This window comes from Prionailurus bengalensis, chromosome B3, assembly GCF_016509475.1.
Source record: "Prionailurus bengalensis isolate Pbe53 chromosome B3, Fcat_Pben_1.1_paternal_pri, whole genome shotgun sequence".
Classification (NCBI taxonomy): domain Eukaryota; kingdom Metazoa; phylum Chordata; class Mammalia; order Carnivora; family Felidae; genus Prionailurus; species Prionailurus bengalensis.
Genome location: NC_057355.1, coordinates 21,748,442 through 21,761,269, shown reverse-complemented (window position 1 = coordinate 21,761,269; position 12,828 = coordinate 21,748,442). Strand labels below are relative to the sequence as shown.

At 50.2% G+C, this 12,828-nt stretch overlaps 1 protein-coding gene across 7 annotated transcripts in view; it reads left to right on the top strand.

Moving 5' to 3' along the window:
* The first annotated feature begins 2,177 nt into the window (after nt 1-2,177).
* The window catches only part of TRPM1 (transient receptor potential cation channel subfamily M member 1), a 137,335-nt gene continuing 126,684 nt past the window's right edge, over nt 2,178-12,828 (top strand). For 6 of the 7 annotated variants that reach the window (XM_043554859.1, XM_043554861.1, XM_043554857.1 and 3 more), the window contains exon 1: nt 2,178-2,418. In XM_043554859.1, coding sequence (XP_043410794.1) covers nt 2,344-2,418 — 75 coding nt within the window. In that variant the 5' untranslated portion in view covers nt 2,178-2,343. The remainder of the gene's footprint in view (nt 2,419-12,828) is intronic. The other variant, XM_043554860.1, reaches the window with a different exon arrangement.

Here is a 12,828-nt window from a genome sequence, read left to right as displayed (position 1 = left end):
ATCGCAGAGACTGGGAACCTGGAGGAAGAGAGAGACCTGAGAGCCAAGGGAGAAATGCTGGGCTGAGGTACATGTCCTGGAGCTATGCTGATGGGGAATCATCCAGGAAGCTGGACACAGGTGCAGAGACCAGAGGAGTTGTCTGCGCCTGAGGGTGCCCTTTGGGGATTATCAGACACGTAAGGAAGCCGAGGGCCAGGATGAGCCTTCCTAGAGTGGGAGTGAGACTGGAGGAGGGCTCAGCACATCTCTGAGGAATGTAACGACTTGGATGCAAGAGCCTAGACCACAAGGGCATTGAGGAGTTGCTTAAAGATGAGGACGAAGTAGGACAGTGTGGTGACGCAGCATCCAATCCTTCCATGAGGACTGAAACTGCCATTACGTTTAGCAGCACGGAGGCCTAGATGCTCTCCCCCAGTCAGCTCCACCTTCGGCTTTTCCACCTCACTGCCCGCAGCTCTATTCTTCCAGTGGCCCTGGCCCAAAGCCTTGCACAGCCCTGACTTCTCTCTCCTTTCCCCACGTCCAGGCATTCAGCACATCCTGTTGGTTTTACCTTCATGGTCTCTTCGTGGTCGGCACATCCACCTCTCTGCTGCTGCCCCCCTGTTCCGAGTTGCTATGGTCCCTCTGGCTGGGCTCCTGCTTCTGCCCCAGCACCCCAGGCTAGTGCACCCCAAGGGCCACAGTGGTCCTTCAAAACTGCATATCAGATCATGGGCTGTATAAAATCTTAGATTCTCAGAATAGCTTCCAAGGCCTGCTCCCACCTCCCCCCCATCTCCTGCCTCATGTGTGACCTCCCTTCCAGCCACCTGTGCCGTCCTGCTTTTCCTCAAACATTCAGGCACACTCCCACATCAAGACCCATGACCTGGCCCATGCCTCTGCCTGGAGCCTCCTCTCAAATTCCTACGTGCTTATTCCTTCACCTCCCCCAGGTCTCTGCTCAAATCACATCTTCTCAGAGACCTTTCCTATTCAAAAGTGTAGTCCTCCACCCCACCCCACCACCTCTCCCTGCTTTATTTTGCTCCCTGACATTTGAGGTGTCTGCCTCCCCTACCTTAAGGACAGCTCCAGGAAGGAAAGGACTCTCCCCTGCTTATTCACTGCTGTGTCCCCAGCATCTGGTGTACAGAACACATAGCCCACACAAGAGGCTCATAAAGCAGCAGTTGAGTGATAGAAAGGGGGGTCTAAGAGGTGGAGGGTGGGAGCAGAGGGCTGGCCTGGCTGTGCAAGGAGCAAGGGATATGTCCTCAAGCTCCCCAAGCCATATCCCAAGAGGTGGAGGTGGTGCCTCCGGGGTCAACCGGCCTCGTGGGGGCAAGAAGCCAGAAGGCTGTGAGGACTCCAGTTGCTTATCTTTTATTTTATCGATTGGGAGCCTGTGTGTCCTTAAAACAATTCCCACGTGACCGTAGGAATGCATCACTCTCCTCTCCGAGACGCCATCTTTGGATGCAAGGGGCCAGACCACCCAGGGGTGCAGGTTGCTGGTGACGCATGCCCAACGATGGAGAAGGGTGGGTTGTTGACAACAATGACATGCTTAGGGCCAGGCTCAGCATAGATTTGTGGCAACGAGACCACAGCAGCACAGAGCAGCTCTTCAGGGAGCTCCCGTCCTGTGCCCACAACAGAGCAGGATGTGGAGACCTATGACCCCGCCTCCCTTAAGGAACCAAATCTTTCTGTAGTGGGGGAGAGGTAGACATTCCTGAAATAGAAATGACAGTGCTGTACATGCAGAACAATCAGAGAATGCCAGCACAGAATGGACAGGATGCACATGAAAAGCAAATTCACAGGGGAGAAAGCATACACCGATGGCCTGGAGGAAGGAGCCATGTGACCCAAGGGGCTGAGGCTTTGGTGCCAATTTTGCTCCCAGACTCAGGCAAGTGCCAAGTGGACACAGGGTCTCTGAGAGTCTAGATCCTGTTCTCCCGGGAGGCTCAGACACCAGCTGTGAGGCTCTCTGCTCTCGAGAGGTATCTTTTTGGACACCCAAATCCTTCCCATTTGACCACCCTTTACAGCCGCCACTTTCTCAAAGGAGATTTACTTTCAATCGCCATTTGCTAAATCTGCCCCCTGTAAACCTGTGGGGGATGGAGGGATTAAGCCTGATTACAGATGTTATAGAAGGGCCTGTGAGTGCCCAGTGGTGCGAGTAGAGCAAGGAGAGGAGGCTGGAACCAGCAAGTGCTCCTCCTCGGCTGGCCCAGCCAACAGCTGGCCGTGCCCCAGACTCAGATCCCCTTGCCGGGGCCCGTGGGGCTGCCGCTGTGGGGGCTTTGCCTCTGCCCATTCAGGGACACAGGAGGCAGGCTCATGGGCTCCCTGAGGAAGATGAGCAGCTCCTTCAAGAGGGGCTCCCTCAAGAGCTCCACATCGGGGTCACAGAAGGTGAGTGAGTTTTGCCTGGCAGCTTGCGGGCAGATGGACAGAAGGACAGAGGGACACTGGTCTCCAGCTCTACCGACTGGAAGGCTGGACAGTGGGCTCCTATTCTCTGCAGACTGTGGCAGGGATGGGGTGTTAGGTGTTCGGAACTCCTGTATCAGGACTGCTTCTGGGGAGGTGACTTTCCTTTCCTGCTAATGTACTCGATGTCTGTCCCCTCCTGGCTGCTCCCTCCCATGGATGTAGCCAGAGGCACACATGAGGCCTGTGGGGGTGTGAGCTGTGTCCCAGCAGCCATGCAGTTTCAAAATCACTTCCCCCACGATGATGCCACCCACTTAGCTCTCTGCATCTGGACTCTAAGCTCATCTCTTGTTCTTAATCATGTTTGTGGGAGCATCGGTGGCCTGTGGGGGACCCTGAGTAGGGATCAGAAGCACCTCGGAAGACCTAGGGAGCACCAGGTGGTTCCCAGGACTCCGGGCAGACTTCGAGGAAGGTGTTGTGAGGCCTGACCCCACCCTAACCCCTTCTCCCCACTCCTGCTGATGGCCCCCTTCAAAGCCTTGCAAAGTATGCGCTGATTTGAACATGTGTTTTTTCCAGATGGGTGGAATGGTGGCTCTGAACACCCAGGACTGCCTTAGTTGACCCTCTGAGCACAGGTATCTTGGACAGGTCACAACCTCACCCCTCTGCCCTGACTGCCACTCAGAGGGCTGGGGAAGGCCAGCCAGGAGCCTAGCCTGGGCCACACTGGAGTCCTCTGGACAGCCCCTTGCTGAGCTCACAGGAGTCAGAGGAGACCTCTGCTTTTCCCGGGTCTGTCCACTGGGCACAGGCTGGAGGAGAAGCAGGAGCAGGCCCTGAGTGGGAAGAGAGGACGAATTTCTCCCTCAAGCACTCACTGAGCACCTGCTAAGTGCCAGGCAGTGCTCCAGGAGCTGGGGATGGAGGCAGGTGAACGCCCCCGGAAAGATCATTGACCTGGGCTAGAAACAGAGGGGACTCCATGCGGCAACTGCTTGCCACTTGCTGGCACACAGCTCACCAGGCTTGGTCTCCCCGTCTATAAACTGTGGCGGGGGTTGGGGTGGAGCTGTTGGGCCACATACTCTGCAAGTCTCCTGACATCCCAGAGCTTGAAAATGCAAATAGAAAAAATAAAAGTCTTTCTTTTTAATAAAGAGTTAAAACTCACCTCTGTTTCAAGAGGAAAGACTCACCCTTTGGGGGCTCAGTAGGGTATCTATCTATTTGCTCATCTATGTGCACATGTGAGAGTCAGCATTGTTTTAAGAGAAAGGACACACTCCAGTCTTGTGAAAATTAACATTTGCAAATCCTCTGCAGCTCTTGGCAGGAACCAGAGACTCAAATGCAGCCTGGGGCCACAGGGCTCCACGTGATCCCTCCTCCCCAAACAAAGCCAGCCCACACAGTTCTTGCTGCTAAACTCTGAAAACGAACAGGCTTTTGTTGTTCTTGAACTTAAAGTCTCCTATTGACCCGTGCCCGGTATCCTGCCTTATATGTAGGGGTGGGGGAGCAGAGTTTGCAATTGGCAGGGTCTGGGAGCAGAGAATTCACCCAGAGAGGAGGGCAGAAGCACTTAAACTTTGGGCAAGACTGAAAAATAGCACCCCAGGGACACCTGGATGGCTCAGTCAGTTGAGCCTCCTCCTCTTGATTTCAGCTCAGGTCATGATTCCAGGGTCGTGGGATGGAGCCCTGAGTTGGTCTCCGCACTGAGCATGGAACCTGCTTAAGATTCTCTCTCTTTCTTCCTCTGCCTCACCTGGACCCACTCCCAGTCTCCCTCCCCCCCCCCAAAGAAAAACAGCACCCTATTTATACACACACTCATAACTATTCCTTCAGGACTGCTTGCTGTAAATGACTTTGAGTCTAAAAACAAGGAAGATGCCTGACCCACTGACCATGCCAAAGTCCTACAAAAGCTTCACATAGTTAAAACTCTTAACGACATAGTTTGCCCTGAGGTCTATTTATAATAGCCCTCAAGCTAAGAAGTAAACTGCTAATGCAAGAAGGAAAGACAATAACCATGGCTTTTAAGGAAGTTATGCCTTAAGGAGATGCTAGGAAGTGTCCACAAAATCACAGGGGCAGAAAGCAGACTGTTTTCATTCTGTTTTCTCACATACTTGACTCTCCTTTGACACCACTGACTTGGTGCCAGTTCCCTGTTTCCTAACCAAAAGCCACATCTCTCTGCCTAGTGCTTGCTGAAACACACCAGCTGCCCCCATGGGGGAAAAAAAAACAACACAAGCTACCTTTTATATAAGCCTTCCAAGGGTCATCTCCTCTGGACCTTTAGTTGTCAAAGGTAGATTTGGTCCTTCTCTACCGTTGGTTGGCTCTTTCCACCTCCAACGGTCTTCCTTTGGTCTTAGACGGAAATGCCCAGCATGGAGTCCTGAATCAATGAAGCCAGTGGACTTTGAGTATTGTCCTCAGCCTGCTGGCAAAAATAGTCCCTCTTTCAGGAAAAGCCTCAAGTATCCTCGCAGGAGGTGGAAAATGTGATTGTGATTCTTTGTATAGCACTTTCATCCCTGTCGACATCTTATTTTGCTATAAGATACAGATAAAGTTTGGAGTCTGTGATCAAGTTCCTAAGCAAAATGAAATTATAGTACAGCCCAGCAATTATACCCTAAAGTCTACCTTGAAAAATTCTCGTGCATGTACACAATGAAATGTACACAAATGCTATGTCAGCATTGTGTGCGATAGAAAACCAGAAAGAATCAAATAGTTCATGTATGAAGATATAGACAAGCTTTTGTTTATTCAAGCAATGGAATACAACACAGCACTAAACCATGAATGAACCAAGCCATTTGTATCAACATGGATGCCTTGTTGAAGAAAAACACAAGCCCACAAAGTGCACTATTTATAGAAAATTTAAAACACACAAGAAAATCCAACATAAATGCATATATATTCCTTCAGAGTGGAGGTATTTAACCATATGTGCAATATGTTTGCACTCTCTCTTGCTCTCTTTGTCTCCCTCCCTCACTGCCTTCCTTCTTTCCTTTTAAAGAGAAAAAATATGAAGCACATATGGAAAGTTATAACATCTGTAACAACAGAATTGTGGGTCTTCACTTCCCCATAATATAGTCTTATTTCTGATTGTAAAATCAAGAGAACGTTTTCATAACTTAAAAATGTTTTAATACTCTTAAAGTAAGCCACCGGGAGAGTGAGGGCAAACCCAAGTGTCCTGATGTGGGGGCTGCCTCAGCTGCTCCTATAGAGGGTGAATTCTTACTAAGCTAAAAGCATATTATAAAGTCATGCAAGGGCACCTGGGTGGCTCAGTCAGTTAAGCTTCTGACTCTTGACCTCAGCTCAGATCATGATCTTATGGTCCATGAGTTCAAGCCCCATGTTGGGCTCTGTGCTGACAGTGTGGAGCCTGCTTGGGATAATCTCTCCCTCCCTCTCTCTCAAAATAAATAAATAAACAGAAAAAATCAAAGTCGTGCAGAGAAACACCTTGGTGAGCTCACCTTGGGTTATCTGAGTTTCCATCTCTCAGTTCATCTGCTTGCCCTAGACCTGTAGATGGGGGTCAGTCCACCAAGCTCACCCTCTGCAGCCCTGCTGCCCTTCAGAGCAGGGGCCTACCTCAGGGGTCGGGGCTGGGGGGAGGGGAGGGCATCTCACTTCAGTAACCTTCCTCATTAGGACCAGATCCAGCTCTCCATAAGGCAGAGGTAGTGTCATCCCCACTTCTCAGAGGGTGTTGCCCGCAGCCAGGGCAGTTCTGTGTTACTCATGTAGCCTGTATATGGAAGCCACTGGAATGCGGGATTCCACATGTAAACTCAAGGCAGTCTTCATTCCGAAGAAGGAGTGGAACCAGGCAGCCTCATCATTTGCCTGTTCTTTAGGAAATGTCCCAAAGGTAACAGATCCCACTCCATCCTCACCTGTCTGGCTTTGCTGTCACACATGGAATAGAGTCTCAGCTCTGCCTGTGGTGCCAAGCCAGTTGTCTTGTTAAACTGTTAGTCGATCAAAGACCAATACTTTTCTTTTCTTTTTATTTTTTTTAATGTTTATTTATTTTTGAGAAAGAGAGAGACAGAGCACAAGTGGGGGAGGGCAGAGAGAGAGAGGGAGACACAGAAATTGAAGCAGGCTCCAGGCTCTGAGCTGTCATTACAGAGCCCGACACGGGGCTCAGACTCATGAACCACGGGATCATAACCTGAGCCAAGGTCAGACACTTAACCAACTGGGCCACCCAAGAGCCCCAAAGACCAATACTTTTCATGGAATGCAATAAAAAGGATTTTTATTGCAAGAAATTTTCAAACATGAAATTTTCAAAAGACCTACAAAATCCAAGCTCTAGTTTTGTCTTTTTATTTATTAAATTCAACAGATATCCCTCGATGCCTTCAAATTACTACAGTCGTGTCTGAACATGTGCCTGTGCTTTCTGCACTCTCTGGTTACAGACCTAGAGACCTGCAGCCCCTGTACTCAGAACACGCTTTGAGTACAGGAGGGTAGGAGATCCTGAATGTCCCATTTAACCCTCCTCCCAACCCCATAGGACAGGGGCTCTGGTCCACTTACACCTGAGGAAGATTCTCGGGGGGAAAGGCTTGCCTGAAGAGCCCCCGTCTGGACTCCACTTTCCCCAAGGTGCTGTAGTTGGCCTCTTGGAAAGGAGCCTCTTCCAGAGAAGCTGCAGAGAACTCTGCACCAAGTCCTGGGAGAGTTCCTGCAGCCAGGTGGGGCCTGCCCACCAACTGTGTGAATACAGGGCTCTAGGGGGCACCCAGGCCCAGGAACTGGCCCCAGATTCCATACTCATATCTTAGGAGAGTTCTCTAGGCAACCACCCTTGAGTGATGTGGTCAAGGAACCTTGAGTTGAGTTGGGGGTGTGCCACAGTGGGTCCCCAGCTTAAGGACAGTCCACTGGCCAGCAAATACTCCTTTCACCCACATGACAACTGGTCTTCCTTGGGCCTGTGCATCTAGCCCCATTCTGGGGCTCAGTGTGCCTTCCTCACCTATGAATAGGCACCAGCATCTCATTCTTCCTGGGTTCCTTGCTGTGTCCAAATCCTCCACTTTTAGCCCACTGACAGAAAGTGTATTTGCCTGGTTCCTTTGCTCTGAGGAGTAAAGGCCTCAGACTAGGCCAGCAGGTGGAAATGAGGACAGGAAATGGGCCAGTGTTATTTGCCCAAAGACCCTGCACCTTGAAGCACTAGGGAAGAGGGCAAGGGAAGAAACAGCAAGGAAGGTGTGAGGTCAGATGTGAGGGGCTGCCTGTGGGGTCTATATGAGGAAGTTGGATGTGGGGAAGGGCAGCCAACTGGGAAGAGTAAGCAGGTTGAAGGAGCTTGCCAGCAGTAGGGGCCCACAGGCTGATGGTTGGGTCTGGCCAGAGCTGAGGCACCACTGGGATGGTCTGTGCTGGTTGCTGGCCCAGGCAAAAAGCTGTCTGGAGCTCCCATGCCTCTGAAATGCCAACACAGCCTGCAGATCTTCCTTAGGGCAAATGTTCAGGAGAAGGGCTGTATTAAGGAGCTGCATGACCTTGGACAGGCCATCCACCAGGCTGAAGGATGCAAGGGGAAACTCTTGGAAAGAGACCATGCTGGACAGAAGGCAGCCCTGTGAATTCTGGGGAGGACTCTGGCCAAGAGAGTTGTGAAACATTTGGTTGCTTTGTTCAGTCAGCCTGAGAGTGAGGGAGAGGGGTCATAGGCTTGAGGAGAAATCTCTAACTAGTTGGGTGGGAGTAGCTGTAAACAACTGAGATATCCTCCTGCTTCTGGACCTCCAAAACCTGACCCCAAGTGCATCCTGGAAACACCAGCGTCACCCTCCTCCCCACCCCAGGCATGCTGAGTCTCAAACCAGGGGGACCACAGAGTCCTCTTTCAGAGATTCACAACAGACATCGGCCTATTAAAGAATCTGATAAGTCCTTCAGGAAAGAAACCTCCATTTAACCCAGAGTTCCCTACAGAAACCCTTTCCAGGTAAAAATGGGTCACCATTTCTGGAGCCCAGGCCTGAAATGCCACATTAGGCAACAGGAAAATCAGTGTTGTGAGCTAGTACCTAGGGATGACATGGAAAATCTACCTCATTCCTGACTTTCTGTATAACCTTCAGCCACCCAGGCCCTGGCGATGCTGCCATCATGGAATATGGAAATGTTTATTAAAGAAAGAAGGAAATGTAAAGATTTTGCTGCTTAAAGTCACTATAGTGTCGTTGACATCCACCAACAGAATATTTTCAAGTTTCAGAATTTGATGAAGTTGACAGAACCTTGTCAGGAGGGAAGAGAGATTTTAACGTTTATTTATTTTTCGAACAGAGAGAGACAGAGCATGAACGGGGGAGGGGCAAAGAGAGAGGGAGACACAGAATCGGAAACAGGCTCCAGGCTCCGAGCCATCAGCCCAGAGCCTGACGCGGGGCTCGAACTCACAGACCGCGAGATCGTGACCTGGCTGAAGTCGGATGCTTAACCAACTGTGCCACCCAGGCACCCCAGGGGAAGAGAGATTTTAAAGATGCACATGACCAGGGGCACGTGGGTGGCTCAGTCGGTTGAGCATCTGACTTCGGCTCAGGTCATGATCTCACAGTTCGTGAGTTCGAGCCCTGCGTCAGGCTATGTGCTGACAGCTCAGAGCCTGGAGCCTGCTTTGGATTCTGTGTCTCCCTCTCTCTCTGCCCCACCCCTGCTCACACTCTGTCTCTCTCTCTCTCAAAAATAAACATTGAAAATTTTTTTAAAAATGCACATGACCAGCCATAGTGGCCAGTGAACCCAGAGGGCTCCTTGCAGCTCCCAATTTATTCTTAAAGGCTCACCAGTATGGTGTTTGGTTCTTATGTATGCATGCATGCTACAGTACACAGAACCAGGGAGTGATTGCTGAAATGCTTACAAGAATGTGGAATACCTTTCCACTTAATCTGAGCTGAGATGCTATTTTCTTGGGAATATACATGATATAGCTTGGGAATATAGCTAGACGTGGCTCTTTGGAGACCAAGATATACTTTCATGGTTGGTAGAGATTTCTAACAGCCACCTTCTCCCCCCACCCGTCTCCACCCTAAAATGATCAGGGACCTCTGTGTCCCTCTGTCCATTCATGCACTTTCCAATGCAGTCCAGAGGTCCTTGAGGGGTACAGTTGCACCCCAGGCAGCCAGCAACCTGGAAGCTTTTGTGTCCCCCAAGGTGGACTAGAGCCCGTGGGGGGAGGGTCTTTCCTCTGGCCTCTCTCTGGCCCCTCCCTTTGCTCTCCTCTTCCCTCTTCTTGCTCCTTTCAGGAGCAAACATAGCAAATTTGGGGATTTGCTTCCTGCCTGGTTTCTCCAGCTCTCACCCAGGTGCTGGCCCCATCCTACTTCTGTGGTAATTCCCTCCCAGGACTTTGATGTTGGCCTAACTCAGTGCTTTCCCAGCATCCCCAAATACATACCATTTTCACATAAAGGGTCTATATCTCAGCCCCCGGGAGTTGCCCTCCCACTCAGGGGATATGTGTGATGGGGGGACTTGTGTCATTTCTAGGTGTGGTATGTAGGGTGCCTGCAGGTTGTCCCCAGAGCTGCAAGGAGGGAAAGCCAGAGACCTTGGGGTGCTTGTCCTGGGTGCCCAGCTCAGAAAGCTTCGGGTATCAACAGGCTACCCAGCTATTTTATAGCTGAGGACCGAGACCACGCCAGGGCAGTGTGTGCATACTGATGACCCATACAGCCACCTCCCTGCTCCTCAGAGGTTTCTGGGGAGGATTATTACCTTTGCTCCTAGGGGTGACATGATTAGCATCCTGTAGCAGCATCAAGCTGGGGAGGACTCTCCTCCCCTGGGCTGGATGACAGATGATGGCTTCTGAAATTTACACAAGGACAGCACTCACTAGCTGCTCTTTTGTCTTTTTCTTCTCTTGTGGGGGGCCTAGGAGCCTTCTATGAGAATTTACTTACCCCTCCTTCACAGAAAAAAAAAACAACCCTCCATGGCAGAGGCCCAGAAGCACCTAAAAGCCTCCTTCTCACAGAAATCCACACCCTTACGGCTGAGTTTGTTTCTTTCAGGATTTGGATTTCTATCATGGAGAAAGAAGAGCCTTCTCTCCTACACCACACAAGGTGCAGCCCAGAGAGGCCTCGCCCAGGTCCACAGCTGCTGGCCGCAGCTGGAGGGTTAGCCTAGGACCCCTTGCTCACTAGGGCTTATTAACAGGGTTTCATTCTTTTTTTTTTTTAATTTTTTTAACGTTTATTTATTTTTGAGACAGAGAGAGACAGAGCATGAACGGGGGAGGGGCAGAGAGAGAGGGAGACACAGAATCGGAAGCAGGCTCCAGGCTCTGAGCCATCAGCCCAGAGCCCGACGCGGGGCTCGAATTCACAGACTGTGAGATTGTGACCTGAGCTGAAGTCAGAGGCTTAACCGACTGAGCCACCCAGGCGCCCCTAACAGGGTTTCATTCTTTAACCTGCATTTTGCAAGATCCAGAGGCCAGGGCCCCACTGTCCTTGCAAGTACTGTCAGACCCATTTCATTTGACAATCTTTATATGGAAAGTATCTTGTGGCTTTATACTTTGTTAGACCCTTGGCTTGACCTGGGCTGTCCCCCTTCCACCCGAGGACATGCTGTAAAGCTCTTGGGGAAAAGACAACACAATATACAGCCTTAGTGATGTTTGACCCTCCTCTCGTTTCTGGCCACTGCTGATATTTCGTTCATGGGTCCTAGCCAGTCTGCCAGCACCCTAGCCCAGAGCAAGCCTCCAGCACCCAGCAGACCAGACACCATAAACCTAAGCCATTAACCAAGTCCTGTATCCCTAGAAGGCAGTTCAGCAGTCAGTCACCTCCTGGGATCTCGGCCCCTCTCCCCTGCCCCTTTTCAAAGAAGCTCCCTCCCCAGGAGTATTTCAGTGTCTAAGGAAAGTTATCCCTGTTTTCTATATCAGTTCCTTGGTGTCCTCAGAGCGTGAATGCAGGTAAGTATCTAGCGAAGGTCTGTGTGACACTGGGCAGCATCAGAAGGTCTGATGGTGGACTACATGCCACCATGCATGGGCCTTGCTGGCACACTTGATCCTCAGCACACCAGCAGCTAATCTGAGAGCAGATTAGAAAAAAGTCGAGAAGGAATCTTCAATCCAAATCCCGGCTCAGCTGTGTGGCCACAGGGAAGCCATTCAACCTCTCTTGGCCTCAGTTTCCTCATCAGTAAAATGAGTTGGCTTTGCATGTGCCTTACTTTCTATATACTTTATGCCATAAAAATAAAAAACCTTGTAATAGGTCACAGTTTTAGTTTTTAGAACACTGACTAAAAGGCAAACAAAATCCTGTCATCAGCTAGTAAGTTGTTGGCGGGAAATGCGGCATGGCTCTGTGTTGTTTTTCTCTACGAACTCAACGTGGTGTTTTAGCAAAAACAAATGCATACCATCATTCACCTGACAAGCACTTTGAGTGCTGCTGTGTACTGGGCAGTGTTCTTGGAGCTGGGGATCTGGTGATAACAAATCAGAAAACAACACTGTCCTCACTGGTTGACATCACAGCAGAGTCAATCAGACAGTGGGCCACTGCTAAGGAGAATAACAGAGCAGCAGAGGGGCCAAAACATCAAGGAGGGGGTTGTGATTAGACTTTGGTCCCAGGGAAGGAGGCATTGACAAAGACCTGAAAGAGGAAGGGTAGGGAGCCACCCAGGTCCCTGTGGATGAACATGGAGGCTGAGGGAACAGCCAACACAGCAGGAGCATTTCCTGTGAGTAGGAGGAGAATTGAGAGGGACAGAAGCAGGGTGGAGGGAGGGGAGAATAGAGATGCGTGGGCAGGGCCAGTTGGAAAAGGAGAAAGTACCGCAGACCCTCTACTCTGTAGGCCACTGTGCAAACCTTTACTGCAATTGGCTTTGACCTATTATGAAGTTTATTGTTTCAAACATAAAAGGGAGATTGTCCAGGAAGGCCAAGATTTGAGATTTGGAGGAGGAGGTTGAGCTAATTGTTACTGGATTCAACTGGGTTTAGTATTCCATGGGCCAGTTTGAACAGTACAGTGCTTCAAATGCCTTGTTATTTTATTTTATTTTATTTTATTTTATTTATTTTTAAGTTTATTTATTTATTTTGAAAGAGAGAGAGAGAGAGAGAGAAAGAGAGAGAACATGAGCAGGGTAGGGACACAGAGAGAGGGAGAGAGAGGATCCCAAGCAGCATGGAGCCCCAATATGGGGCTCGAACTCACAAACAGTGAGATCATGACCTGAGCCGAGATCAAGAGTCAGATGCTTAACCGACTGAGCCACCCAGGTGCCCCAGCCTTGTAATTTTAAATAGTG